Below are 27,114 nucleotides of genomic sequence, written 5' to 3' on the forward strand. Positions count from 1 at the left end.
TCACAACGCTGTATTTCGACTATCTTTTGCGGCAACTTTCACTCTTGCTGCCTTCGTCCGGTTCTAGAGTCGACGTCCTCACAACGGCTGTGTCTCCCGCGCCAGCCATGCTAGGGTTAGGGCGTCATCCTTGAAGAAGTCCTTCGTCTTTTGGAAGATGTCGGCGTTATGGGCATTGAGCCACTTCTTCTCCTCCTCCGTCAGGAGGCTGGGCTCGAGAAGGTTCTGGCAATACGGAACCATGGTGACGTGCTCAAATCCTAGGTAGGGCTTGTCGCCGAAAGAATGCTTCGTCTTTACCTCCGTAACCATTGCAACGTTTTCAATCCGAATACCGTAGGATCCGTCCTCGTAAAAACCCGGCTCGATCGAAACGACGTTGCCCGGTGCAAGAGCAACCTCGGCAAACTGAACTCTGGTGCCGATCCCGATAGGACCTTCGTGCACGTTAAGGTATGAACCTACGCCGTGTCCAGTTCCGTGGCGGTAGTCCAGGCCCTCCCTCTGCGGGCATGGTGTTAGCGAGAATAGCCACCAACCAAGTTCGCTTGTGACATGGACATACCCATAAGTGTTGGCGGGCTAAGCAATCAAGTGCAAAGCCTGTCGTTCCCTTGGGGAAAATAGCGGTGTCCAAGGCGATGTTGCCCTTCAGTACCAGTGTGTACGCAAGCTTCTCAGCTTCAGTTGGTTGTCCGAAATGGAGAGTTCTTGTCGTGTCCGTGGTGCCGTCAAGGAACTGCGCACCAGAGTCGCATAGGTAGATGGCGTTAGGGTCGATGACGGAGCAAGCGCCTCGCTCAGGCTTGTAATGAATGACAGCGGCACTATGAGAGATTAGAACAGCAGCTCGGGGCTTGAACCGTCAGACGACAACGACAAGCGATGGAGATTGACTCACTTTGCACCAGTTGAAGAGATAGTGTCGAAAGAGAGGCCAACGTAATCCTTGTGCTTTGCGCGGATTTGCTCCAACTTGTCAGCAGCCTGGACTTCGTCCAGGACAACCTTCTTAGCTACCAGCTGGTCTTCCAGCCAGGCAAAATACTCAATCAAAGCGGCACCGTCCCGAATGTGACAGGCTCTCATGCCCGCCATCTCGGTCTTGTTCTTCACAGCCTTGGAGTCTCCAATGGGGCTGCGAACTTCGTCAACCTGGCCCTCGCCGCCAAGGGAACGTTTCAGGGCCCAAGATGCCTTAGTAGAAATGATGAATCTCTTGGAAGAAGAGGCGCCGTCCGACTTGTCCGCAAAAGAACGCAAGGCGTTGATGGCGTCAAAGATGGTCTCATACGGCTTCACAGCAATGTCGCTGTTTGAGAGGTATGACCGAGTCGACTCGCCCAGCTTAGACTCGTCAACATACAGAGTCGCAGAATCGGGGGTAATGATGGCGTAAGAAAAGAAGACAGGGTTGTATGGGATGTCATCGCCGCGCAGGTTGAAGAGCCAAGCGATCTCGTCGAGCATGGATACGACGAAGGCATGGGACTTCTTCTTGTCCAAATCCTGCCTCAGATCATTCAGCTTCGACTTGACATCCCTCCCATTGAAATGATCCGGCAGAACAACAACGGGGTTCTTGGGTCTGTCCGGACGATCGCCAGCCCACACCAGGTCGACCAGGTTCTCGCTAAGGGCTACCAAGTCAGAACCGCCGGATCTCTTGATCTTCTCGGCAAGCTTCTTAGCGATGGAAGCCGTGATAAGCTCGGGATCGACACCAACAACCTTGCCGCCGGCAGACTGCTCGGCGGACCATTCCTGCCAGGTGGGCACATCCTGGAGGCCCTGCTTCAGGAGTAGCCAGTTCTGATCTAATTGCTTTGCGGCTTGGTTGAAGTATCGTCCATCCGTGGCCAAGGCTGCCTTTTCCAGCGTGACCACAGCGCAGCCAGCAGAACCACTAAAGCCAGAGATGAACTCGCGCCGGGCATCGCAGCCGGCAATGTACTCGGACGCATGGGAATCCTCCGAGGGAATTACTGCAGGCGCCAACAGCAAGTCAGCATCGGTTCGCCTCAAACACTGACGGGTAGAGAGTAGGCTAGACATGGCATACCGTAGACGTCAACCTTGCGCTCCTTCATCAACTCGCGGAGCCTCGAAAGGCGGGAAGACGTATCAACTCGCTCCATATCGAGAACTGCAGAGGAATGTGATACTTGACGACGGGCGCCACTGAACAGAGTGGCACGAGGCGATGCAGTTGACAAAATAGAAAGTGACCGGCGACTTGCTGTAGGGATTGAATGACCGTTTCGGCAAACAAGACTAGAGACAGGACGGAATCTGCTCCAGATCATGAGGTGAGGAGGTTGAGCAGAACTAAGCGACGGTGGCTTGAGTTGGATTTGGCGGGGTGAACGATTACCTTACTTGGGACGTGGACGGACACTGAACGGGTAGATGCGGTGCCTGGCGGGCAGCAGCTCGGGTCGGTACCTACATTACTGCGTACCTACCTACGTGCCTCACCTGTGGCTTCTAGGTACTTTGGAAGGTGGCGGGGTGCCCCGCACAAGAACTGAGGCACATTCCATTACCCACCGGAGCTACCTAGGTACCTCACCTGTTAATCATCTTCCATAAGGTAGGCACCTAAAGTATCTACCTAGGTAGGTAGGTTGGATATCTTGTTACGGCGGGAATAAAGGGCCTCTCTATGCGCATAATTGCATTTCATTTTCGATAGTGCTCTGCAACGTGCCTATGAACATCTTTTTACCTACCTAGGTTGCTTAAAAACACCTACGCAAACACCGTCTTTTCTCGGCAACAGACTACCAACTTGGTTGGATGCATCAGAGATTCAGTCCGTCTGTTCCTGCTCCAACTTTGTCATACCCGACTCACTCTCTTCTGCCGTCGTTGAAGGTTTCAACGGAGAGGACCTACCCAAATCCCAAATTTGCGCCCCCCACTCAGCAACCACTAGGTACCTAGGCACCTGAGGTGTTGTAAAGGAACTGAGGTACCGTCTTGTGCCCACCTCATCCGTACCTTACCTTACTCTTGCTCAATTGCTCGCGCTCACTTGCTCCCATCCGTCACACGCCCTCTCTGGTCGATTCGCCTCCTATCACCATGACAAGGGATTTTGGAAATATCTAAGTCCTTGTTTATCTCCTCGATCATGGATGGTCACTTACCGTCAACTATCCGAGAGGCTGAAGCCGTAAGAAGATGTTCTTTTAAGGACCGATATTCTGTCCCTTATTCCATCCGGCTAACTATTTGATGAAGCTTGTCTTGGCCCTCTATGAGCCCGCGTCTCCCGAGACCATTGCTCGCATCCAAGAGACACTACATCGTCTACAGAGAGCACCGTCCGGCTGGTGGATCGCCCGCGAACTCCTGAACCATGCCGACGACAAGGTCAAGTTCTTCGGCGCGCTTACTCTCATTATCAAATTGAACACCGAAAGGTAGGCTGCTGTTGTTGGAACTCCCATCAACGCATGTAGCTGACATCAAAGTCATTCAGTTCGTCTCTTTCCGAAAACGATGCATCCGAGTTGTTGCAAAACCTCGTCGGCTGGTTCGTCAAGTCACTCGACGATGGATCCGGTGCCATGGTTGTCAGAAAACTGTCCTCCGCGTTGGTTACTTTTTTCCTCTACTTCCCTAGCCGTTGGGAGTGGTGCATCCGCCATCTATGCTGCTCGCTGTCTGAGGGTGTGTCTGTACCACTTGAAAGTATCGGACGTACTCTCGACCTATCCAGTCTCCTCCAGACTGTCCATCCACGCAAGTTGCAAGCCGCCCTCTGGTTTTCGGCAACGTTGGTCGACGAAGCGTCCAAAGTGGAAATGAATTCGGCAAAGCAGTATGTCGCCCAATATGCACCTGCGGCTCGGTGCCCTTGGCTAACGCTACATCAGCTTGGGTTTGCACGATACCCTCATGCGCAATGCGTCGGATGCGTTGGCGGTAATGTCACATGGTTTGGGTCGTGACCCCTCCGCTGACACTGCGAGTAACGGTATCCGGAAGGATTCCATTGCTTGTCTGCAGGTGAGGACCGAGACGTGACCGTCTCCGCGATGTCTCCACGACCGGGGCAGCATTCTCATTCGCTGAGTTTACTGACTGAATTCATAGTCGTGGGTTTGGTTCTCCCAGCGAATGTCATCACATGATGATCATCTCGTCAACTCGCTCCGTAGTCTGGTACAGCCCACAATCGCAGCCCTGGGCGACGAAGAGCTGTATGAGGTTGCCGTGGAGCTTCTTTCCGACATCATGTCCAACTACTCGGGGTTCCTGACTGAGGACCATTACGAGTCTCTCTTCTCTCTCTTTGAGACCCAGTGGTCTCGTGAACGCTACCAGCGTTTGGTCGAAGGTGACTTCGATTTCGATTCTGTTCAGTTTGGGCAACTCATGATTTCACTTGGTGACTCCAAGGTTCAGACTCTCATTTACAGTGTGGATGACCGCTCAAATCGCTTCCTCGCGCGCCTGCGAGGTCTTCTATCTGCCCAGGGCTACCCTGTTAACGAAGACAAAATATTCGTTCCAGCCCTGGAATTTTGGTCCACCTACGTAGAGACTCTGACGGATTGCATCTATTCCGATTCGGAGTCCAAAGCTTGGGTATCCTCGGCCACCTCTCATGTTTTGGAGGCCATTTCGAGTATCTGGCGACGCGTTGCATACCCGCCGCCAAATGTCCTTGGTAGTTGGGACTCGACTGACAGGGCAGGCTTTGGTGACGCAAGGAAAGATGTTGCTGACCTTCTTCAATCAACGTTCACCGTCACAGGACCACCATTGATTTCGACTTTCGCGAATCTGACTCTTCAATCTTTGTCCCCCGAATCCTGGACAGATCTGGAGGCTGCAGCGTTCTGTCTGGGGTCTTTGGCAGACTGTGTTGCTGGCGATGCCAGATGTGATGACACCCTCCGGGCCGTTTTCTTGTCGCCCCTCTTTGAGCTTCTCCAGACGTCGCGAGAAGTCATGCCAGGCCGCGCTCGTCAAACCTGCATTTCCTTGATTGAGCGGTATTCTGACTACTTCGAGCGGGAGACTCAAAGCCTCCCAGCGGCCTTGAACTTGCTTTTTTCGGTCCTGAACGACCCTCACCTGGCCGGGGCAGCTGCTAGGTCAATTCAGAGGCTGTGCTTCTCATCCCGATCCATTTTGGCATCGGAGGCGAGGGCTTTCTTGAGTCAGTACCAAGCCATCGCATCACAGGGCCAGATGGACTGTCTGGCCAGTGAGCGTATCATGGGAGCCATCTCTGCTGTCATACAGGCTGTGTCAGAGGAGAGTGAACGGCTATGTCATCTGGAGGTTCTGTTGGGGTTCGTGGAGCATGATGCTCGCAAGGCAGTCCATCTGCTATCCTTACCCGAAACCTCGCCCGAGATCCAGGGTGGGCTGGACATTCATCGTTGCTCGACCCTGACCGAGCCATCTGAGCTGCCTCTCCACGTTGCGCTGAAGGCATTGAGAGGTCTCATCAGCACCGGGAAAGGCCTACAAGCCCCGGGGGACCTACCCGTTGACTTGGAGAACGAGAAAGCTTATGCGTTCATCGACCAAGGCTCGAGGCTCGGTCAAATACAATCCAAGATTATGTCCCTCATAGTGGAACTTCAGAGCTCCTTCCCACGAAGTGGAGAAGTAGCGGAGTGCATTTGCAACATCCTGAAGACAGGGTTTTCCGAGTCGGAACCTGCACCTTTCGTTTTCCCACCCCAAGTCGTTTGCGACTACCTAGCCCAGCAAACCTCTCACGGCCCTCGCATCGGTTTGTTCGTGAGCACTGCTTGCTCGTTCCTCAGTTCTTTGAGGAGCCTGAAGCGGGACGAGGTGGAAACTATCAGGACAAAGCTGCTCGGCTGGGTCATCGGCCTCCTCCAGCAACTATCTGGTAAGTTTGCATCCCCTCTTCCACGAGTGGCGCTGATCAACCTTGACACACAGAACCTGAAGACGACACCGAACTGGCGCAGAATGGCATCGAGTTTACAAATCGCATGATTACGCGCGAACCGATGGCGCTGTTCCGCCCTGAGTGTCTTCCGCTCGCAGAGTTCTTCTTCATATACTCTTTGAGAGTATTGGATGGGCGCGAACCGCTTCCAAAGGCGGCCGCAGCTGAGTTTTGGGTACGAGCCCACACTGAGTGCGTATGTGTATAATGCTAACCAACATTACTAGGCGACATTTGTGTCCTTGAAGCATGCAGACAGAGGAGCCCAAGATACGATAGACCACGCCATTTCTCAACTAGGCCCTCTACTAGCCCAATCTATCGTTCGAAACATTGGCGGGAATGCTTCCAGAAGCGAGCTGGATAGACTGAGTGAGCCTCTAAAGAAGATGGTGAGCCACCAAGTCAAGGCTCGAGTATGGCTTGAGCAGGCATTGTTTGACCCGTCGTTCCCTGGGCAGCAGGTTTCTGCTGACGAAAAGGCGGTCTTCCTCAAGAAGGTCATCAAGTGAGTCAACTTGCACGCGGACTGCTCCTGGCAATTACAGCGACTGACAGGTTGTAACTTACAACAGCCTTAGGGGTGCGAGAGGAACGGCGCAGGTGGTGCGAGATTTCTGGCTGGCCGCAAGAGGCTCCAAATTTGCATACGCTTCTTGAGCAGACGAACTTCATGATGGTGCCCACGCATCAAGTTGCTGTCTGATTAGCAACGACCGTTTGACGTCAGTGAGGGCACTGATGAAGGTCTGTGTAGTGCTGTACAGTTGTCATACACTATCTTACACCGGGGATTTAACTACCATTGCCACACCCTGCAAAGGTTCAGAGGTTCGTACAGAAAAGAGGCGGGCGACAATATGCGCGGTGGTACTACAGTCCGGTGGCTTCTCTAACGATAGCCATGGTCTGTTCAGCGTTTTGGCGGGCTTTTTTCGCTCCTTGGGCTTCGACAGAGTCGAGATACCTTCCCTCATCGGCCGAAACCAGGTCTATGAACTTCTCACGAATGCCAGAAAATCCCCGGATAACGGCGCCAGAAACTGCCTGTTTGAGGTCTTTCAATGTGGCCTGAGACAGGTCCTCGGCTAGTCGGGTTGGGGACCTTTCCTCAGTATCAAAGATAGAAAGAATTTCTAGCAAGTTGGATACCCCTGGCCGATTTGTGGGATCGTACGAGACATGATTCGAGGAATCCGTCAAGGAGCTCATAATCTTCTTGTGGATTTCTTCAGGCTCGTCCGTAATTAGAATCCGTGACCTCGGGTCGGTGGCCGACTTCGACATTTTCTGAGTTGGTTGCTGTAAGGACATTACCCGGCGAATGGGCGCTGGAAATATCAATGAGCTGAAGTTTATAAAGACGGGCGGTAGCATACATGTAATGGTCTCGGGAGACACAAGGTGTTGGCCAAAGTTATGATTGAAGTTGGTGACGCATTCCCGTGCAAACTCCAAATGTTGCCTCTGGTCGTCGCCAACGGGGACATGAGTTGCCCTGGTATTTAAATTAAAGTCAGGGGGCTTGAAGGTAGGAAGAAAGCCGGAGCTTCAGCATAGTACGAACCGGTGTACGAGAATATCGGCGGCTTGAAGGACGGGGTAGGAGAAAAGGCCAAGCTTCAAGGAGGCCTTGGCTCCATCGTCAAGGATAGTTGCCTCGGAAGAGAGCGACAGTTTGCTCTATGACAGTCCGCTCCTCGTCAGCGATGTACATTTGACAGGCGAAAGTCGTTCAGCCGGTTTCACCAACCTTCCACTGTGTCATACGTGAGAGATAGCCCATAGAGGCTGTACAGCTCAAGATCCACATGAGCTCCGAATGAGCCGGAACCTGGAGACAGAAAATGGTCAGAGACTCGAGGGGAATGGGAGTCATTTAGTTCGAGCGATCTCCTTCATACCGAGGATTGATAGAATAAGGTTGAGCGGCCAGGATCAATACCAGCTGCCAGCAAAGCGGCCAGCATCTCCCTCTTCCATTGCCTCAACTGCTTGGCATTCTGGGGTCCAGTGATGGCGTGCAGATCGACAACGGAGTAGATGAGCTTGCAATGGTCGGCTGGTTCATTTTGGAGTCGAACCCACTGGCGGATGGCGCCGGCGTAGTTGCCCAGGTGCGGCGTTCCCGTGGGCTGGATTCCGGAGAAGACGACTTTTGGCTTTTCCGTAGAAAGTGCGCGTCGGCCCTCGTACGCGCCAACTTTGAGGCGTCGGCTCAACGGTCTCGTCTGCCGCCACATTGAGACTTAGATGTTCTCTTTGGGTTGCACAGCAATGGGTGACTTGGTGCGTAATGAAGTTGTAATGAGGCACGTCGTAGGTTGAGAAATATATGGGTGAAAATGGGTAGGTTACGGCTATTGGAATACTAATCGCTGTATCGGGGTGCAAAAGTACGGCTCAAACTGAAGACGTTCTACGCCAGGTAGCGAGCGATAGTCTTTGAAACCTGTGTCTCCTCCGCAGTGTCAAGTCATGCGAGTTAATGGGTTCTGGTGTTGTTGCGGTGGTAATACAATCGAATTTCCTCGGGACTTCGCCCGTCCTCTTAGATGTACAAAGGGCACATGAGCCCGCTACCAGGTATAAGTACAGTTCGTTAAGCGTTAACTCAGTAACGTCCTGCCTTCCCCTTTTTATTTCCGCTCCTTCTCGGGCCGCCAAGTTGCGAGACACCAAACGCCGCCTGGGTCTGTCTCTCGAGATCTCGGTACTCAGGAATCCGCCTTCGCCGCCGCCTTTCTTGTCAGGGACTTCTCCTGCTTGTACTGGGCTTCTACGAAGCGGCGCGCCCCCTCAGCCCGCTTTCCACTGTCGGTATTGAACCTCGATCTTGCTAAAAATTCCTCCACCTTTTCCACCGTGTCGAGATTCTTGTGCTGGCTGAGGTGTTCGAACTTGGACTCGAGAGCCTTGGACGCATCGTCGGCAACCGTATCCATGGACTTGCCAACACCTGTAGAACCGACGTCAGTACAGAGAATCCAATGATGACACGCCAGGGAAACATACCCAGCTTAGCAAAGTCCCAGACATTAGCCTTCATACCGATGCCGTAATACGCGTGCTTTTGGAGGAAGGCCAGCCATAGTTGCACCGTCTCTGGGTTACCATCTCGGATCTGAATGAGGCGGCGTAGCGTGATACGCTCAAAGTTCTCTTGTGACTTCTTGAAGATGAAACTACTACGAGGGACCGTCCAACGCTCGGTGATTCGGGGAAGCGGCACTGGGCCAAAGGCCGGTAGCTTGAGATAGTATGCTGCACGCAAAGCAAAGTCGGAAAAGAACTCGAGATTCCTTATGCTGTAGGAACGAAGTTGAAGATCACAGGAGGGGATCCCATACTCGGCCTCGCATCGCAACGGTTGAAGGTAGAGAGCTTGAACGCTTCGCGGAAAGCGCAGTTCATTCTTGCTCTTGGCATCCTTCTCGTCTCGACCCTGTCTGGATATGCATGGGTGGTCAGTAAGAAAGTGACGCGCCGGGCATTTCGGCCGCTGAGCCCTTACCCTTCATTCTTGCTATGCTCAGTCTTCGATGTGTCTGCTGTCGCGGATATCTTCCCGAACGGCGTCGGTCGTGAAACTTCGTTGGCAGTCTTTCCAGCTTCGGCGGCGGCCTCGATAAAAGCGCCAGTGGGCGTCTCAGTGGCGAGGCATCGGTGCCACGGCTGTCGTGGGATGATGATCTATGAGAGGAAATCGAACCTTAGTCTGGGAGTAGCTCGATTTGGCCGTCTTCGAAGGTGCTGCAAGAGAATTGAGGGGGCTTACCTGCGATGTCGCACGCAACGTGTAACGAGACGCCGGCCGCAATAGTGAAGTTATGCGCATTGTCATCTCTGCATGGGTGACGGGCGGCCTAGGTAGGATCAATAGGTTCATGAGTTGTCGCGAAGGCAATATTTGGCAGTTGAGGTCACAAAATTCTAGGGACCCGCTTTTATTCATATATCAGATATACCTTGCTGTGTACAGGAATATTTCAAACAGAGATAGGCTCCAATGCGGGACACTTCTCTCAACCACATGTACTCGAGAGCTTGGTGTTCAGAATCCAAGCGCTTATTCAGAAGCGACAATTTCAGTTCCAGCCTGCGTTCGCCCCAAATCACCACACACACACACACACACACACACACATACACAAACGAGAAAAGGTAGCAAGCAGTTGAGGACGGTAAGTTGTTTAAATTAATGCCGGCCACGGCGGCGACGCTCTATGAGCTTCTTGTAGAAGGCTTTCTTGCCGCTCGCCTTTTTCTGTTGAATATCCTCGTACTTGGACCTGAATTTGCCAGACGCCTTTTCAGCACTAAGCAACTCGTCCACGAGGGTCTTCTTTCTCTCCTTGCGCGTCAGACGGGCGCTATAGAACTCGGTAGGTCCTTCGACAATGCGTCCAACGTGAGCGTAACGAGGTATTCTGGCCTTGAGAGCCTCCTTCTTGTAATGCCGCTTGGGGTCGATGGCAGTGCCTCTCATGTGCAGCAGTTGCAGATCCCGCTTGAGCTCCGGGTCGTTTGGATCCGTCTTGGGGATGCCGAACCAGCCAGGGCCAGCATTGGCATTGTCTTGAGTCTATTCAAGGCGTTAGCTCAATGATTCGAGTCAAAGCCAACGCAACCAGAGAATGGTAGGAGGTTCCTTCAGAGTAACTATGAAAACAAGGTATCATTTTGGCGTGGTACAGCAGCCCAAGACGGGTGCTGAACCACATCAACAAGTTAAGCAGGGTTTGCTTCTCATCATAAGGAGGGGACGGTGCGACAGTGCTACCAGGTTCCTTAGACATACCTTTTCTTCCGACGGCCTAGGATCGCGAAGTGTGAGGCTTTTCTGGTCTTGCACCTTGGGCTGGCCCTCAAGATCTTGGGATGGCTTTGTGGGCGCGACCGCGAATAAGCTGCAATCCTTGGGCCGCAACGACTTCTTGGTCGCCAGGCGACTGGCCGCTTCTTTCAAGAGTACATCAAGATGCTCATCGCACAGCTCTGGCATAGCGGTGAAGTGCGATTGAACTGAAGTTGGGGAAGGACTTGACCGGACGTTCGGGACAAGGAAAGTGGTGGATTGGGATGATGGAGGAATTTTTTTTTTTCTTAAAAAAGAGGGAGCTCCTTTCCGAAGGCGTGGTGGGGCAATTTGGACTTTGTTTGGCTGGGGACGAGCCGAAGAATCTGTTGCGGCCTTTTTATGTAAGCAGGACCTTTGCAGCGCGCGCATCCAATGAGGTCCATGCATCCAATTGGATGCTGGCGGGGACTGGATGGAGCGAGAGTGAGTGCCACACTCCAGCTGCACCCCAGCCACGTCACTTCGGGCTGTGGTCACTCTGCGGAGTTCTCTGTACCTCAAGTCGCCTTTTGGGCCGAGACGCGTCCCAGGGTGACGGCATTGCACGTCAGAATAACTAATTTCAGATATATCCCGGGGAAGAGAGTGACACGCAGGCGGTCAGGTTCCAAGATTCGGCAAAGCTCGCTGGTCAGTGGATGCCCAACAGGAATCCATGGATACTTGATTTGGACTTAGGTACAGCGACTACCAAACCACCCGCTACAATTTGTCGAGATGAGAATACCTTGCAAGGCAATATACATGTTATCTACGGATACAGCTCCTAGTGCTCCGTACACAGTTCAACTCATCAGAAGGTGTGGTCAGGTATCCGTACCGAAGTAAGTACACCTACCTTACCTAGTATCTCGCGTGAATATCTACCTAGGTGCCTAGGTAAGTGGTAGCGGCTCAAGTGCTGGGCAAGTAAGGTACCTAGGTACGTGCCACGTAGTCTGCGGCGCAACTGCCAGCCGTCAAAACCCCACGTACCAGCCGGTTCATTCTCCGACTTCTTAGCCACGCGCCTCACCTCACCTCTCACCGATTACGTCCCTTCCCGAGAGGCATCTATCTATCCTTTAGGTAGCCAACGATCGCGGCGCCGGCGCTTCTCGTCCTCGATCCCGCGACAATTCAACGTCTACGACTCTAATTGCAAACACCAACTCCACTTCAGACAACATGGACCCTCAGAATCAATCCGGCTCTCACCCTCAGCAGGGCCGCGCTCAGCCTGTGTATGACACAACCCACGGCGGCCACTACGGTAAGCACCCCAGACCTCACAGCTTTTGCCGACTTGCGACGCGTGAAGAACGCGCCTGCCCGCGCCGATCACGTCCGATTACTTTGCTTCGCTTCAATCTGTTGCTATTGCTGTCGCTGACTGCTACTTTTTCTCTGCCAGGCGCAAGTGCTGCGGTTCGTACTCCGTCCTATCTATCACCCAACGGCTTTTCGGGCCAGTCCACCACTCACCGGGGTGCTCACTGGTGCCTCTCGGCCTTCCGACAACTTCATCTCCTCTGACAGTCCATACAGCTCTCCGCCCAGGGATTCGCTCCAGCCGAGTTATACACCGGTCCGTGGGCCAACGTGCGTCCCATCCCGAATACAGAAACACATCCCCAACCCTCGCTTGCTGACGCGCTTCGCAACGACAACAGGTTCACCAGGGCTTGACCGGTCAGTACAAGGATATCCTGACGACATACTGGCAACAGACCATCAACCATTTGGAGAGCGACAATCATGACTATAAGCTGCACCAGCTGCCCCTGGCGCGCATAAAGAAGGTCATGAAGGCCGACCCTGAGGTCAAGATGATTTCCGCCGAGGCTCCCATTCTTTTTGCCAAAGGTTGCGACATTTTTATTACTGAGCTCACCATGCGCGCCTGGATCCACGCAGAGGAGAACAAAAGAAGGACTCTCCAGCGCTCGGATATCGCATCTGCCCTAGCCAAGTCCGATATGTTCGACTTCCTCATCGACATTGTTCCTCGTGAAGAGGCCTCTTCTCACGCCAAGCGGACCGCCGGCCAGGCCACTCCTGCTGCCCCAGGTGTGCCCGCCCAAGCCGCTCCCCAAATTACCGGCCAGCACGGAGCCATTCCCCAAGCAGCCAACCACTCCGCCTCGTCTCACCCCATGGCGCCTGCCGACTACGGCCTCGCCAGCCACGCCCTTGGACCTGATCAGGATTATCGCCAGAATCCCAACATGTACCCCGGCCAAGTCCAACCCGGGCCCGCTGCACCGTATGGACAAACCCAGCAGGGCATGTACGGTGAGATCGAAGGCATGTACGGGTATGGCATGGCGCAGCAACAACAGGTAGGTTGATTAAAGCCCGTAGTTCTGATTTTGTGCCGAAGCTGACACTACCAATAGCCGCCCATGCAATCGGAGGAATTCGAATAGACTGTTGACAGTGCTTCTGATGAAAAACTTGAGAGAGAATCTGAGCCTCTCTGTTGCCGGATACGTTGCCGGATACGTTGCCGGAAGGGGGATCAGTTCTGTTTTGGTTTGGGTTATGGCGTCGGCGTTCAAGTGTCTCCAGCGGCGATGAGTTTAATGACGCAAAAGCGCCGGATACATCAGTATCCAACGCCCTTGGCACCAGTGCGATAATTGGGTTTGACGTTGCATAAACCTCCACAGGCCAGTCTAGTGATGTACCGAAAATACAAATTGTGTAGCTGCTTCATACCGAAACATCCTACAATTTCGCTGTGGCTGGCAGATCATTCATACGGCGGCTGGGTTGAAGGCTTTGGTACGTCATATTCTCGCGGTCTTGCGATTACTTCATCAGGCCGAATCTTGATGAAAAGTTGGCAAGCGGGGCGCTGCGAGTCGGGCCTTGAGCATTGGATGTGAGTCTATGCAGGTGTCAGCCATTACGTAGTTTAAATACCCAGTAGGAATGCATACTTCTCCAGAAGTATCGGCCCGTTCATGGCATCTACGCGTCCAAACTTCTTGTTGCGAATGGAAATATCAAAGAACTCATCGTGATTGTCAGACTGCATCAGGCTGATGGTTTGTTGAAGCTCGTCCAGGTTCTCTCGAAGCATCATTCCGTTTTCGAGACTTTCAACGAATTCTGTCAAGTATTGGACGTCTTGGGCGAGTGCAGCTACCGCATTGGTGTTGATATGCTTAACATCGGGAGAGAGCGGCAGCGCCTGTGGCCTGCGTGAGTAACAGGAGGGTAGGGAAGCCTTAAACGCAACGGGACGTGACTCACCAGAATTTTGTTAGCGGCATGGCTGAGGGCATCGAAGTAGATGAGCTCCTTGATTTCCCTCGGCAACCCAAGGAGTGTTGAATTCATGATGTTTGATAGATATCGTGTCATCGTCTGCATGTAACTGCTTGGTTCAGAAGAGATGGTAGTTGTCATCCTAAAGCACTTCATCAGTACGAAGCCCGAAAAGATAAGGAAGAAGAAATTGCTTGCAAGCATAACGGTGGGTCAACAACATACCAATCATACTCTGCAGTGTCCACGAGGTCGTCGATCTTGGAGTTCACCAGTTCAAAGATGCGCTTTTCGGCAGTCTTCTTGTTACTTCGGAACTCCTCGGTGGCTACAAGAGTAACGGGCCCACCAGCCGAGGTGGACGACCGTGCCCTGATAAGCAATTGCTCAAGCTCCTGACATGCTGCTTCGAAGTGCTCGAGGTTGATCAGAATTTGCACAATTTGACCCAAATATTGTGAGCTCAGCCTTTCCACGAGTGACTTGCAGACTTTCTCCGTTAGTAATTCGTCAAGCGACTGTAGAAAAAGGGTGGTTAGTCGGTTCAGTCCTCTTCATAGTTGACAGATCAATGGTCGAACCTTGCGGAGCGTGTCGTCAATGACGTTTGGGTGCTGGAAATGGTCGTCGGAGAAGAAGTAAAACTGGTTTAGAAAGTTCCGAATATCGATGCAGCAGAGAGGGTACATTTGTGAAAAAGGCAGAACACAGGGAAAACTGGGGATTTGTTAGTGTAAGTTCAGGGGCCCAAAACTGGTGAACTTGCCTCAGTTCCTCCAGGGGCTTTTCCTGGGAGAACCAGCTTACGTTGACCACCTTCTCGTATTCCTCACGGGTGTTGATGGCCATAGGCATGTAATCATCCGTCGAAACGATCTGGTGCTTGTCAGCGGCCTCGAATGGCATAAGTAGCGCAACAGCTTTTACCTCCTGGAAGTCTTCACTGAAGCGACGCTTCAGCAACTCGGCATACTTGTCGAATAATTTGAGAAGGAAGTTGTCGAGCATAGAGACAGAGTAGCCCCATCCCTAAGTGAGCATTAGTATTGGGCAGTTGCTGAGATGACATATGTCAGATCGGAAGAACGCGCCTGCATGGTCTGAATAAACAGAGCTATGACACCTTTAATCTTGAGGAGAATTTCGGCGTTGCTAACTTCATTCAGAGCCTGTGAGGTAAGAGTAATGGCGGTGTGGCACATGGAGTCCCAGAGCTCGTCGACCTGGATCAATGTTAGCACTTTCAAAAAGTGTTTTGCGGCTGTGTCGCCTACATCTACAGCCGATCGCAGATGAGGAGCGCGCCGCATGGTCGCCTTCTCGATGATGGCGAATCCTGCAATACCTTCGAGTAAACTGCTGAGAGAGCTCTCGTCGTCCGCGACGAGCCCCACAGTACTTGGCAAGAGTAGATCCTTCTGCTGCCGACGTGTGGTGGCGTACTCGGCACGGAACTTCTCGATCTGACCAAGGGCATCGTGAATATGGAGACATTCGAACAGAGGGGTGAAATCGACCTGGAGCTCCTCATTGTCGAGCACGTCAAACTCCTCGCTCTCGTCGAAGACAAGCTCGATAGATGAGTTTAACTTGAAATTGTTGAGATATCCATCGCGTTCGACGCGTTCCCTCTGCCTTGCCCTTCTAAGTTCGGTGTGGTAGAACGCGACCTCGCCGAGGAACTGTGATGTTTCACGAATTCGAAATAGCCAGGTATTCAGATCCGTCATGACGGCTTCGGATATGATCTTTTGAGACGCCGGGATCGACTTCTGGATTACATCGGCGAGTTTGTGCTGGGTTGCGTACTTGTTCTGGATGGTGGGGATAAGATGCTCGTTCTGCAGGTCTTCCAGAGACTTCAGGGCGGCGTAGTACTTCTTCTTGCGAATCAGATCGTGGGCGTGATTGACGGCGTGGAGAATCTTAAGAGACTCTTCCAAGGCATCAGAAGCATCTGCGATGTTCTGACGCACCGCTCTTGTGTTCACAAGGGCCTGTTTCTGGTCTGCGAGCTTCTCCGTGCTTTGTTGGATGGACTGGTTCAGACTGAGGATTTCGGCCGTAAGTTTGACGGTACCCTCGCGAACAGTTTGGAGCTGGTTAACGGAGCCAAGAAACTCCTCATGTTTCGTTAACCCAATTCTTTCGATGTCAGACTCTCTGTCTTCGGCGTATCGGGCGAGGTTCTGCGTAAGGGAGGGGGTTCGATTGGAGTTGGAGGCATCTTTGAGGACGGGGATCAGCTGGTCAAGAAAGTCCGAGTCCGAGGAGGTCAGGATAATCTATACAGAGTCAAGTCAGTCATCTGGCCCTACGTGTGGTCCTGAGTAAATGGTAGAATCCAGGTCAAGACGAGAGGCTGATCACCTGTTGGACGGCTGCGCCGTAATCATCGTAGGTCTGCGGGCGACGCGGCATCTTGGCCCTGCCCTTGCAAGATGGTACCAGTCGGTTTGGCGTCGGACCTATCAGCAATTGTCCTTGTCGAAATGACTTATTTTCGTAACAGGCGGGGAAAGTAGCTGGTTCAGCGGCAACGATGAAAGAGAGATGCCGTAGGGTGGGCGATTGAGCTACCTACCTAAGGCACCACCAACAAACAGCTCGTGAGGCGGTGGTGATGTTGGATGGATCTGAAGGAACTGGAGGCTCTTCAGTGGTTGCTGGATGCACCCGACCGACACTGCCCCCCCTCCCCCCCCCCGCCGACGGGACTAATGCAAGCGGAGTGCCTACCTTACCTACCTACCTTAGGTACCTATGCCTCAATAACACCACCAACACGTGAAGGGCGGCACTCAGGCTGTTCCCCAATGGGAGTGCCCGCGCGGCATGGGGAGGTGGGTGCCCTGCACTGTAAGGTACCTTAGGTAGGTACCTAGATACCTAAGCTATCTTACCTATCCCACGCCATTACCCGCCGGAGGTAAGGTACCTGCCTAGGTAGGTAGGTGAGGTAGGTAGGTGGTGTGGAGGATGTCCAGTGGGGCTAAGGTGTCCTTAGCACCCGGTTGCAAGACACCACTGACTTCACCTGGTTACCTTCCTCCGTTACTCACCTACCTAGGTATGAGGCTGCCTACCTACCTAAGTAAGCTAATGCTCGGAATCACTTTTCCTGGCGTACAGGTTCTTGGTATACTTCCACCTATTCTTTCTCTTCCGTCTACATGAATTTGAGCGCTAGTCTGAGCGGGTTACGTTAGGTGAGGTATGCGAACATGACGGGTCGATGCTCCATTCTGTTCATCCGCCCCATAAGGCCATCTGATGTTCCTCGACACATTTACGCATGATGTGTAGATGCCGATGGAGGCGGCCGAATGTATGTGATTCACAACCGAACTGATGCATATATCATGATAGGATAGTTATCAAACAGACCTACACATCCGAGGGCCTCAGAAGAGGACAGAAGGGCCAGCGGTTCTTTGTGTCCGTCTTGTGGTGACGGTGACAGGCCCACCTAACCTCCCTGAGTTTCCACCATAAGGTCGTCTTCATTGGGCGAGCAATTCAGGATCTTAGGTAGTACCTTAGGCGTGGCAGTCTCGACAGGAGAGGGAACTATCTAGGCAGATAGGTACTGCGAGGCTGCGAGGCTGCGATGGCATGCCTCGACCTAATTGCTACTCAGATGCGGCGTCAAGCCCACCTTCCGCGGAGCAAATCATGGGACTCTAAGGTAAGTAGGCATTCACCTCGATCTCAAACTACTTTACCTTAAGATACCTTAGCTCCGCATGCGAGAGGACCTACCTACGTTTGTCTTCTGGCGGTGAAATGGAAAGAAGTTTACCATCTCTCTGGAAGCAATCGTCGCCTGGGATAGGGAGTGGACGTAAGGTCACGGTAGACATCTTCCCCGAGGTGCCTTCCATGGCGTTTCCTTATATCTACCTTAGGTAGGTACCGAGGAATCATGGCGTGGGCTGGGCGCACAAAAAGTTTCACGCCTTTCTTACAGAAGGAGCTGATTTTGCACCTGCCATGATATCACGAGCTCGCTCTTCCACTTTCATCCCTTGAGGAAGGAAGGTGCCACGTTCTTTCCATTTCCCTCGCGCCAATACCCAGTCAGTGGTAGAGGTAAGATACCTTATCCATATAAGGTAGGCAGGGAAGGAGCGCGGTCCGACAGCCCACCTTCCATCTGCGTGAGGAGACCTCTGTGCCTTCCTTTCTATCTCTCTCGTCGGCTGAAGAGATTTTATCCTCCAACTTTCAGCAAGTCTTTTCCTCCGCCAGACAACCCAAGAAGGCTTTAGTGTTCCTCCACTTCGCCATCTTCTCACCTTACTGTTCCGTTCTATTTCTCTTCTTCCCCTTCCCATACTCCAAACTCTCGGCTTCAGTCTCGCCACCTTCCTGGTCACCTGCCTACCTAGCCAGTCAACTGCGACTCGGACTAAGCCTACAGGCCGACGCTTCTCCCACATAGGTAGAACGCGCTCGTCAAATTACCGTGTCGGGTTCGTGGACTGGGCTTCTTACCTGGCGTTGTCTATTCTGGCCAGCTTAAGTGTAGTCCGCACGACCACGGTCAGATCGTGAAGTTGACCCTCGACCGCCTGTCAGTCACCAAGAGCAGGCAGAAACAACCACCAGCACAACGCTCACCGACAAATCCTCTTTCCCAAAGGTAAGCTGTCACCGCCATCTTCCTTCTTGCCTTTTCTTGGGCATTGTCCTAGTTATCCGCTGCGTCATCAACTTTGGAGTCGACATTCATCTCATGCACCTGAACTCAGGAGACGAAAATCTGCAGGCATCATGTCGCACCCTCGCGAAACGGTTGCCTTCAACCCGTCCTCTCCACGCTCTTCCGTTGGAGGTGCCGAGTCCTTCAAGGGAACACCAGACACGAGACTTACGGCCTTCTCTCCTGAAGAGGGTTCGGCCAAATCTTCTCGCCTTCTCAAATCCCTGGGACAGGGCTCGCCAGAGGTGACACCATCCAGATTCCACTCCAACACCTTCGGAGGTGTCATTTCCAACGGCGACAAGGATCCTTTTATCACAGCGACCTCTGATTCCGCTCTTCAAAAGCTTTCACCCACTGCTTCGGCCTTTCAGCCTTTCGTCACTCACATTGTCACCCCCGATCGCGATTGGCAGAGGAACTCAAATTTGCTTCCTCCCTGCCAGAAGGATGACGGCGAGCTGTCACAGTGCCTCAGTATAGGCTCTCCTAGTCGTGCCCTTAGTGGTATTGACTTGAGCTCGTGTTTTGCGGTTCGTTCCATGAGATGTCTTGACTGTTTTCCCCGGCTAATGCCTCATCAGAAGCTCCAGCGTCTAGGTCTCTCGGTCCAGGAGCCAAGACAGGCTCACTGCAAAGGTGGGAGGATTGCTGTACAGTTTGGAGACATTCGGGACGCAGTTCTGATTCACGACAATCTCCATCGCGCAGAGGCTGACCTCGAGGCGGAGTACATATCGGACGCCAATTTCACCGAGGTATGATTCCTTCCAAAGAGTGCCGATTTTGTCCAATCTGACTCTCCTGTAGCGCACTCGACGGAGCAATGGCAAGTCTGGGTCCTGGGTGTCTATCCTTGCCACTGCTACTCCCCCGGGCCTATTCGATGTGGCACGTTTCGAAGCAGTCATCAAGCGACATCTCCAATCCAAGGGACATGTTTTCGCATACCGAGCACAGCAGGGACATGATCCTGAAGTCTACAGAGCAGTCGCGGAATTCAGTGATCCTTCTGAAGCCTTATCATCTGTAGTTTCGCTCGACAACAGAATCATCGAGGTGAGCCGGCAATGACCAATGGACTGGTACGTTCTATTTTCCATGACAAGCTGACAAATTGAACCAAGGGCGCTCACACCACTCTCTCGTTCATCGATACGAGTGACGGTCTACAGACGGCGCAAGAGGCGCAAGATGGTTCCGTCGAAGGAGCTGACATCTCGCTGCCCAGTCAGGATCTGGCGAACCCTTTCCAGGCTTTGGCGATTTCCAAGACTCCGGCCCAGATGTCCATGATATCTCATGGCGCAGGCATGTCTGTGCCGGGATCTCAGTATTCGCCTCTCGGTATCCAGGTTCCCCCCTTCGCCATGTGGCCAATTCTGTGCCAGCCGCAATTTCAGCCAAGCATGGCGTATCTCCTCAACGGTGGCCACTCCTTGTCAATGCCACCGGCCGCGCACAGCCCTGCGGGTTACCAAGTCGTCAATCCGCTGGTCTCGAACCACCAGCGAGGCATATCGATGGCCGGATCGTCGACCGGTAGTCCCAGACCTGAGCCTCGGAGGCAGAACGCTTCGCGCGTTAACAGAACCCCGTACTACAATGTCGCAAGCCATCACAACCATGTCGATGTCAACCGCATCCGAGAGGGGACGGACGTCCGCACCACGGTTAGTCAACTGGGAAGATCAAGGGATGTGCACTAATGACAACACCAGATCATGCTCCGTAATATTCCGAACAAGGTGGACCAGGCAATGCTCAAGCGCATCGTGGACGAGTCCAGCTGGGGAAAGTACGACTTCATGTATCTGCGAATCGATTTCGCCAACGATTGCAAGTGAGTTGCACTGAGAAAGTCGATTCGTCGGGCAATGGGCTAACCGCCGGTCTTTCTCAGCGTCGGATACGCTTTCATCAATTTCGTAGATGTGAGTGTCGTCTTGGCCGTTTTTCTTAGTCGAATACTAACTCACCACCTAGCCCTTGGACATCATCGACGTCAGTAATTCGGCCTGATCGTGTGGGTCATTGCTGACAGATGATTTAGTTCGTCAACACCAGAGGCAATCAAAGATGGAACTGTTTCAAAAGTGACAAGGTTGCCGAGATCTCCTATGCCAGTGAGTAGTCGGGTAGCGATCCGAGATCATGGTTTTCCACTGACCGTACCTCAGCTATCCAAGGCAAGGACTGCCTCGTTCAGAAATTCAGAAACAGTTCTGTCATGCTTGAGGCTGCACACTATCGTCCAAAGGTCGGATCTGGATCTATCTTGCAGAGGGGTGCAGTGCTGACCTGCATCTAGCTGTTCTACACGTCCAACGGACCGGTCCCCGAGCTTGCAGGAGAGGAGGAGCCCTTCCCGGAGCCAGACAACCAGTCCAAAATGAAGAGAAGCTGTGAGAACGCGGAACATGTTGGTATGCATCGAGCTCCCCAACCAAATGACGCGAGATACTCACGCAAGTCTTACAGGACTCTTCACACCCAACGCCGGCCAACACTTTCGGGATGAGCAACGCCGCAGGCGCTCGCAGTACGACAGAGGCACAAGGCTGGCCGCCCTTGAGGAGCATGACTTCGAGGCGAACATGCAACCCTACATGTATCACTCGCAGTGACGAAGAAATTTTGGAGCACACTTGAGAGACGGATGACCAAGCGAACCATCACTTTATGGCTGGGTTCTGAAAGACTAGCACGCGACTGGGTTTTGTCCACATACACGGGATCATAGCTTTGTTTGCTATATATACAGGAGCTTTCTGGAGGCGTCGACAATGTGTAGTCATTAGTACCTAGCTAGTCCTACAGAAATATTCATGGCTCGTCAAGCGGGATATCGGTGCTAATCATCGTGACTAAGTCACCCTGGTATCATCACGAGTAGTCGATTTGCTTCAGTCAGGGCCTGACCACCCTGCTACCCTCACATAACAAGCCTCCATCGCACAGAAAGTAATGCTGTCTTCCCTTCTATCACGCAACAAACAAGCAGTCCAGATTTTTGGGGGGGGGTTGTTTTTCATAATAACCCCCCCAACCCCTCCAAAAAAAAAAAAAAGGAAGAAAGAAAAATCGAGGGTATCGTACTTCTAAAAACGTTTCATTCTGGCAGAGCAGGCAGAGGTTTCCGAATAGAGGATGTGGTGATTCCGCGCGTAGGCGGAAATCGTGAGTTGAACCCCACTTCTGATGTCACTCCTTCCGACTGATCCACATCATCAACAGGATAGCCGCGATTCACCGAGCTAGCCTGGTCTGCTATGAATGCGTCCCCATCCAGGGACGGGGTGGCGGGACCCGGGGATGAGCTGCGATAGCTGGTGCTGGTCTCGGTCTTGACATAGTGGTCATCTGCAAGAAACCCGGACGTCGCGGCTCCTTCTGTGCCGCACCTCGCGATATTCGGGCTTGGTGTGACCATACGGCCTAGCGCAGCGGAAGTAGGTCCTGAACCCTGACTTGTGTCTGATCGATCGCCGTCCCCGCAGTCGGCATTGTCGAATGGAGGCCCGAGCTTGTCGTATCGGGGAATGAAGGTACTGTCTGGTTCGCGATCGGTAGGTGGCCCGGGTAAGGGATGATTGAGACTCGACGATCGGCCAAGGTCGAAGGAACTCGTTAAAATGGGCTGTGCAATGGCCCTGGAGAAAATGACGAGCACGAGGCATGACAGCAGGAGGATAGCCTGCACTATAGCCATTCGTTTCTGAAATACCACCTCTTCTGCGAGAATGTTAAGTCTGGAGCTGAGTGCCACTGTTTCTCTCTGTGACTGCTCCCTCTGGCTTTCCAATGCAATGACGGTTGACTGCCAAATTTGTTCGTACTGCTGCCGGACGGTTCGTAGCTCGGACAAAACGGTGTCATTGAGGCTGTCCAGGAAAACATCAATCCTCAACAGCTGTTTCCGTTCCGCTAAGTGTTGGGTCTCCTGAAGGGAACGTGATTGGTCTTCGATATACTTGAGCGAGAGGGTCACGTTAGACTCGAGGTATTGCAGACGCTTGCTGACCGCCTTGAAAAAGCTCTCCTGGACGGTGGGAGACGTAGGCGCTGTAGTCGAGTTGCCCTTGGCACGAGGCTGAGCGCTGCCTTGCGGACTTGCCTTGGTGGAAGAGGAGCCAGCACTCGTATCCTCGCCTGCTGAGGAGCGTGGATCAACATGAACGTTACTTTGGTGCGCGGCCATAGAGGCCGAGAAAGCCGCTGTTGGGACGGCACTGGCTTCTAACTGGCTTGGGAGTGCCGATGCTGCCGAGGATGTGCTGCTCTCTGCGAACTTCGCATTCGGGCTACCACTGCCAGTGCTACCTTGAACAGAGCCGCGGACTGACTCTGCGTATGCTGCCTCGTATGCCTCCGTGGGAGTCGACGCTTCCGGGGTATCGACAGCGACAAGTATAGTGAACTTTGAGCAGGTGGAGTGGTTCGAGCCGACAGGCAAGAACAAGTTGTACGGCCGTGATGGATCTATCGAGATGTCGAGGCTCACGTCATGTGAAAAGTCTTCCGCTGGTTCGAATGATGTGCTCGCCTGCTTGTTAGAGCTATTGACGGTTTTAATCTCGCTTGCCGGACCCGGAAGCTCTCCAAAGGGCTCGTCGGCGGCGTCCTCGTCGTCAACGGGTGCTTCGGTGTCCTTCCAAGATTCTAGCATGCGGGTGCCATGGACTCGTAGTAAGGACACGGGGCAGTAATATTCGTTGCCGTAGTGGCTCAGAAACTCGATTCGGACATACTTCGCCCAGATCAGAGGATTTGGTACAAGGAAAGGCTGGATATCTCGAGAATTCTTTGCCTCAAACGTGCCCAAGTCCTTCCACTTGTCGACCTTGACGGGGTATCTGTCGCTAACACTCACGCGGAATTGGCGTATCATGCTCGAGAAGAATTCGAAATTGGCAAGCACAATGGTATCAACAAGAATGTCATCGCTCAGCTCGACAATGACGAATTTGTTTTCTGCCGCACACTCCAGGAGCATGTAAGAATCTTTGTTCTCGAGCAAAATGGCCTTCGAATTTTTGGCTCCCCTGTTCGTCTTGAGCACTGTTGCGCCCGCGTCGAATGACGAATATGAGAATCGTTCCTTGCAGGTCTTTCCAGCGTCCTTGCTGCGGTAGTATTGCGTCCTGCCATCATCATAGAGCACCGGCTCTTGATGTTCTGACGCGGTTGTTTCGGTCGGGGAAGCTTGGGGCGCCGAGGCGATGTTACTGATTTTCTCTGAAACAACGTCGAAGTTGAGATCGATTTCGCCGTCGTCGCCTAGACTGTCAAGCCCGGAATTCTTTGTGACTCTTTCGTGCTCCGCGGCTCGATCGTGTGTGTTGCGTGTCTTCAGCTCTGTTGGGTCCTGCCCAGCCTTGCGAAGCATCATCTCCTTCCAGTCCTCAAAGGACATGAATGGCCGGGGACTCGGTTCCTCTTTGCTTGGAGTGTCATAGGGCGTGGGCGTGGGAAGGTCGCTTCTCATGGATTCGGCCGAGGCATCAGATGTGAGCGTCGCTTGCCCAGAAACGCCGGAGTCGGTCGTCCAGTTCTCCTGTAAATTCGCCGCATCGTAGCTAGTACCGTTGTTTGCCCCTTGATCTCCGGGCCAGCTCGTTCTGAGGCACTGCTGTGGCAGCGTATGGGTGATGTAGTTGATCGTTTTGAAGTCGCAGACTGCTGTCTGGGGACTTGTAAGATGCGGGTTGGAGGTGATCGTCGGCTGACTTGACGATTTACCATACAAGTATGAAAGAACCACGATGACAGCCGACAGTTGCCTAGGTAGCTCTCGAAGCCGCATGGTGTCGCCAGGCCGAGACCGACACTGGTACTTGAAGGTGTCGTGGAGTGGAGTGGGGTTATGAATAACAAGCAGCTGTTACATTCACAGCGACCTTAGAGCTGAATAATATATATATATATATATTATACTTACAGTACTAGCGCTAAGGTAAGACTACCTAAAAAGCTTAATAGAGAGAAAGTACATAGTATAGAAAAGGAAATCTTTATTTATTATAATATACCTAGTTTAATTAAATCTTAAAATATTTTTTAATTTAAATGTTTTATTTTTTTTAATAAAATATAATATAAAAAAGTAGCCTTTAGTAACTATATTATATTTAGAAACTATATTTAACTAACTTTAAGTTTAGTTTACTTAGTATAATTAATTAATAGATATCTATAAGAATAGATATATAAGTAGCTAAAGAGGTTTAAAAAGGACCTATATAATATAATATAATAGGCTAATATATATTATAATAGAATTTAATAAATTTAAATATAAATAAGTATAAAGTAGGAGTATTACTTAGCTCTAAGGGAGCTTTATAATAGTTTATTAATATATATTTCTTAATTATTTAATATAATTTTAATATTTTAGTTTATATTATCTCTTAAGATAATAAATAAATATAAATAATAATTAAAATAATATTAATTAATATAATTTAGCTTAACTAATATCTTTAAATATATATAAGTTTATAAAAGCTATAAAAAAAGAGAGAGTAATAAGCTTTATTATTAATAGTAATAATAGCTTAAATCTATTAAAATAATATTAAACCTTCCAATTATAAGTCTCTCTTTATAATACCTTTATAGTTCTTTAGCTAAAAAGATAATAGATAAGATATGTTTATTTTATTATTAAATAAATATAAAAAGCTAGCTATTTTAAATTAAAAGCTTATTCTTTATTTCTCTTATTTACTATTATATTTAAATTCTTTAAAATAAATATTATTTAATATAATATACTATATATTAATAGCTTAATAATAGTAATATTAATTAATTAATATATATTTATAATATTTAGAGTATTAATAGCTATAAATATAATAATTTAAAATATAATATATTTTAAAATAATAGATAATATTACCTATATATCTATATACTATTTTAGAGAGTAAAGCTATACCTAGCTACTTAAATATATACTATTTACTTAAGATTTTTAATTAAAGAGGTTAAAAATTAGCTTTAAATAATATTAGATTTTTAGAAATTAAATATTAAATTATTTTTAGCTATAATATAATAATAATTCTAATTCTTTTTTAATAAGCTATTTATAATATAAATAATATTAATCTTATTAATATAAAATAAAAATATTACTCTTATTTGAAATCTCTTAAGGATTCTCTAATAAATCTTAAAAATAATAAGCTTATAAATTAAGATCTCCTACTTAATAGGGTAGTTCTCTAAGAGGATTAAAAAATAAAATAGATTTTAAATTATAATTATATAGTAATAATAAACTAAATTATTTAATTAAAGTTAGTTTAATAAAAGTTAAATTTTTTATAATAGCTTATTATAACTTTAGCTTATTAACTTTATTATTAAAGTTATTCTTTAAATAATAATATTAATATTAAAGTTAAAAATATTAATAAATTTATATTAAAGACTAATTACTAAAAGTATACTAAATAGTTATAAGATTTAAAATAAGCTTTTAAGAGAGTATTTAAATAGGTTTAAAAGAATTTTTAAAAAAGTTAAAATTACTTAAAATTATATAAATTTTAATTATTATAGCTATTAAAACCTTTATAAAAATAATTTAGTAATAGATTATTAAGTTGATATTAAGAATTATTAATTCTTTATAGAATAAATAAAGACTTTTATTAAAGATATTTAGTTTTAAAAACTTAATATTATATATTAAATTATTAATATATAATAATAAAATAATTAAAACTTAAAAAACTATTATATATATCTTTAATCTTTAGAAGAGGAATTTATATTTAAACTAAATAAAAAGAGTATTTTTAAGTTTTATATAAATTAAATTAATAACTTAAAGAAATATATATAAATTAGTATTATATTAGAGATAGAGGTATAGCTTTATCTATAAGGCTAAGAGGTTATATAATAAGTATTAAAACTAAATTAGTACCTATAACTTAGATCTTATAGCTAGAGTATAACTAGAAATATATATAGCTAATTCTATATATATAGCTAATTCTATATATATATTAATTAGTTAGAGAATTAAGCCTTTTTTATTCTATTTAACTTAATATATATTAACTAACTTATAATAGTTATAAGCTTAGCTCTGATTAAATAAATTATTGAAATACTCTCTCTTAAGTCTACTATATATATTAAAGAGATCTACTTTATATATTCTTTTTTATAAGACTTATTAAACCTATTAATAAGTATTTTATCTATATAATAAAATTCCTAATAAAGTTAATTATTATTAAGTATATCCTTAATATAAAAGAGAACTAACCTATTTAATAGGCTAAATATTTATATTATACTAAAAGCTAAAGTATTTTTTAT

The 27,114-nt window shown here is 49.5% G+C and overlaps 9 protein-coding genes across 9 annotated transcripts; 3 read left to right on the plus strand and 6 right to left on the minus strand.

Moving 5' to 3' along the window:
* Positions 1-78: 78 nt before the first annotated feature.
* On the minus strand, positions 79-2,138 carry CkaCkLH20_13170 (metallopeptidase family M24; the record flags this gene model as incomplete). The annotated part of the gene is made up of 4 exons (XM_038895881.1): positions 79-504; positions 566-827; positions 902-1,985; positions 2,063-2,138. The coding sequence occupies 4 exons, from the start codon at positions 2,136-2,138 to the stop codon at positions 79-81; spliced, it is 1,848 nt and encodes a 615-aa protein (XP_038738820.1).
* Positions 2,139-3,136: 998 nt separating this feature from the next.
* On the plus strand, positions 3,137-6,459 carry CkaCkLH20_13171 (uncharacterized protein; the record flags this gene model as incomplete). Its single annotated transcript, XM_038895882.1, has 7 exons — positions 3,137-3,178; positions 3,247-3,428; positions 3,488-3,829; positions 3,885-4,017; positions 4,105-5,884; positions 5,938-6,122; positions 6,175-6,459. 7 exons carry the CDS (start codon positions 3,137-3,139, stop codon positions 6,457-6,459), a joined length of 2,949 nt encoding a protein of 982 aa, XP_038738821.1.
* A 1,223-nt stretch (positions 6,460-7,682) lies between these two features.
* Positions 7,683-8,190, minus strand: CkaCkLH20_13172 (uncharacterized protein; the record flags this gene model as incomplete). Its single annotated transcript, XM_038895883.1, has 2 exons — positions 7,683-7,781; positions 7,852-8,190. The coding sequence occupies 2 exons, from the start codon at positions 8,188-8,190 to the stop codon at positions 7,683-7,685; spliced, it is 438 nt and encodes a 145-aa protein (XP_038738822.1).
* A 474-nt stretch (positions 8,191-8,664) lies between these two features.
* CkaCkLH20_13173 (ribosomal protein S10p/S20e) lies at positions 8,665-9,785 on the minus strand (the record flags this gene model as incomplete). Its single annotated transcript, XM_038895884.1, has 4 exons — positions 8,665-8,906; positions 8,963-9,396; positions 9,462-9,640; positions 9,726-9,785. 4 exons carry the CDS (start codon positions 9,783-9,785, stop codon positions 8,665-8,667), a joined length of 915 nt encoding a protein of 304 aa, XP_038738823.1.
* A 360-nt stretch (positions 9,786-10,145) lies between these two features.
* Positions 10,146-10,952, minus strand: CkaCkLH20_13174 (rRNA-processing protein fcf2; the record flags this gene model as incomplete). Its single annotated transcript, XM_038895885.1, has 2 exons — positions 10,146-10,532; positions 10,749-10,952. 2 exons carry the CDS (start codon positions 10,950-10,952, stop codon positions 10,146-10,148), a joined length of 591 nt encoding a protein of 196 aa, XP_038738824.1.
* Positions 10,953-11,975: 1,023 nt separating this feature from the next.
* On the plus strand, positions 11,976-13,216 carry CkaCkLH20_13175 (ccaat-binding factor complex subunit; the record flags this gene model as incomplete). The annotated part of the gene is made up of 5 exons (XM_038895886.1): positions 11,976-12,060; positions 12,202-12,215; positions 12,336-12,389; positions 12,461-13,129; positions 13,187-13,216. 5 exons carry the CDS (start codon positions 11,976-11,978, stop codon positions 13,214-13,216), a joined length of 852 nt encoding a protein of 283 aa, XP_038738825.1.
* Positions 13,217-13,601: 385 nt separating this feature from the next.
* Positions 13,602-16,484, minus strand: CkaCkLH20_13176 (uncharacterized protein; the record flags this gene model as incomplete). Its single annotated transcript, XM_038895887.1, has 10 exons — positions 13,602-13,680; positions 13,733-13,986; positions 14,049-14,205; positions 14,289-14,581; positions 14,645-14,780; positions 14,818-14,939; positions 14,991-15,092; positions 15,131-15,286; positions 15,338-16,348; positions 16,434-16,484. The coding sequence occupies 10 exons, from the start codon at positions 16,482-16,484 to the stop codon at positions 13,602-13,604; spliced, it is 2,361 nt and encodes a 786-aa protein (XP_038738826.1).
* Positions 16,485-18,839: 2,355 nt separating this feature from the next.
* Positions 18,840-21,395, plus strand: CkaCkLH20_13177 (uncharacterized protein; the record flags this gene model as incomplete). The annotated part of the gene is made up of 11 exons (XM_038895888.1): positions 18,840-19,301; positions 19,353-19,526; positions 19,579-19,827; positions 19,896-20,441; positions 20,490-20,611; positions 20,672-20,702; positions 20,755-20,772; positions 20,822-20,894; positions 20,949-21,028; positions 21,080-21,194; positions 21,250-21,395. 11 exons carry the CDS (start codon positions 18,840-18,842, stop codon positions 21,393-21,395), a joined length of 2,016 nt encoding a protein of 671 aa, XP_038738827.1.
* A 485-nt stretch (positions 21,396-21,880) lies between these two features.
* Positions 21,881-24,574, minus strand: CkaCkLH20_13178 (sad1 unc domain protein; the record flags this gene model as incomplete). Its single annotated transcript, XM_038895889.1, has 1 exon — positions 21,881-24,574. One exon carries the CDS (start codon positions 24,572-24,574, stop codon positions 21,881-21,883), a length of 2,694 nt encoding a protein of 897 aa, XP_038738828.1.
* Between the last annotated feature and the right edge of the window lie 2,540 nt (positions 24,575-27,114).

This window comes from Colletotrichum karsti (assembly GCF_011947395.1).
Source record: "Colletotrichum karsti strain CkLH20 chromosome Unknown Scaffold75, whole genome shotgun sequence".
Classification (NCBI taxonomy): domain Eukaryota; kingdom Fungi; phylum Ascomycota; class Sordariomycetes; order Glomerellales; family Glomerellaceae; genus Colletotrichum; species Colletotrichum karsti.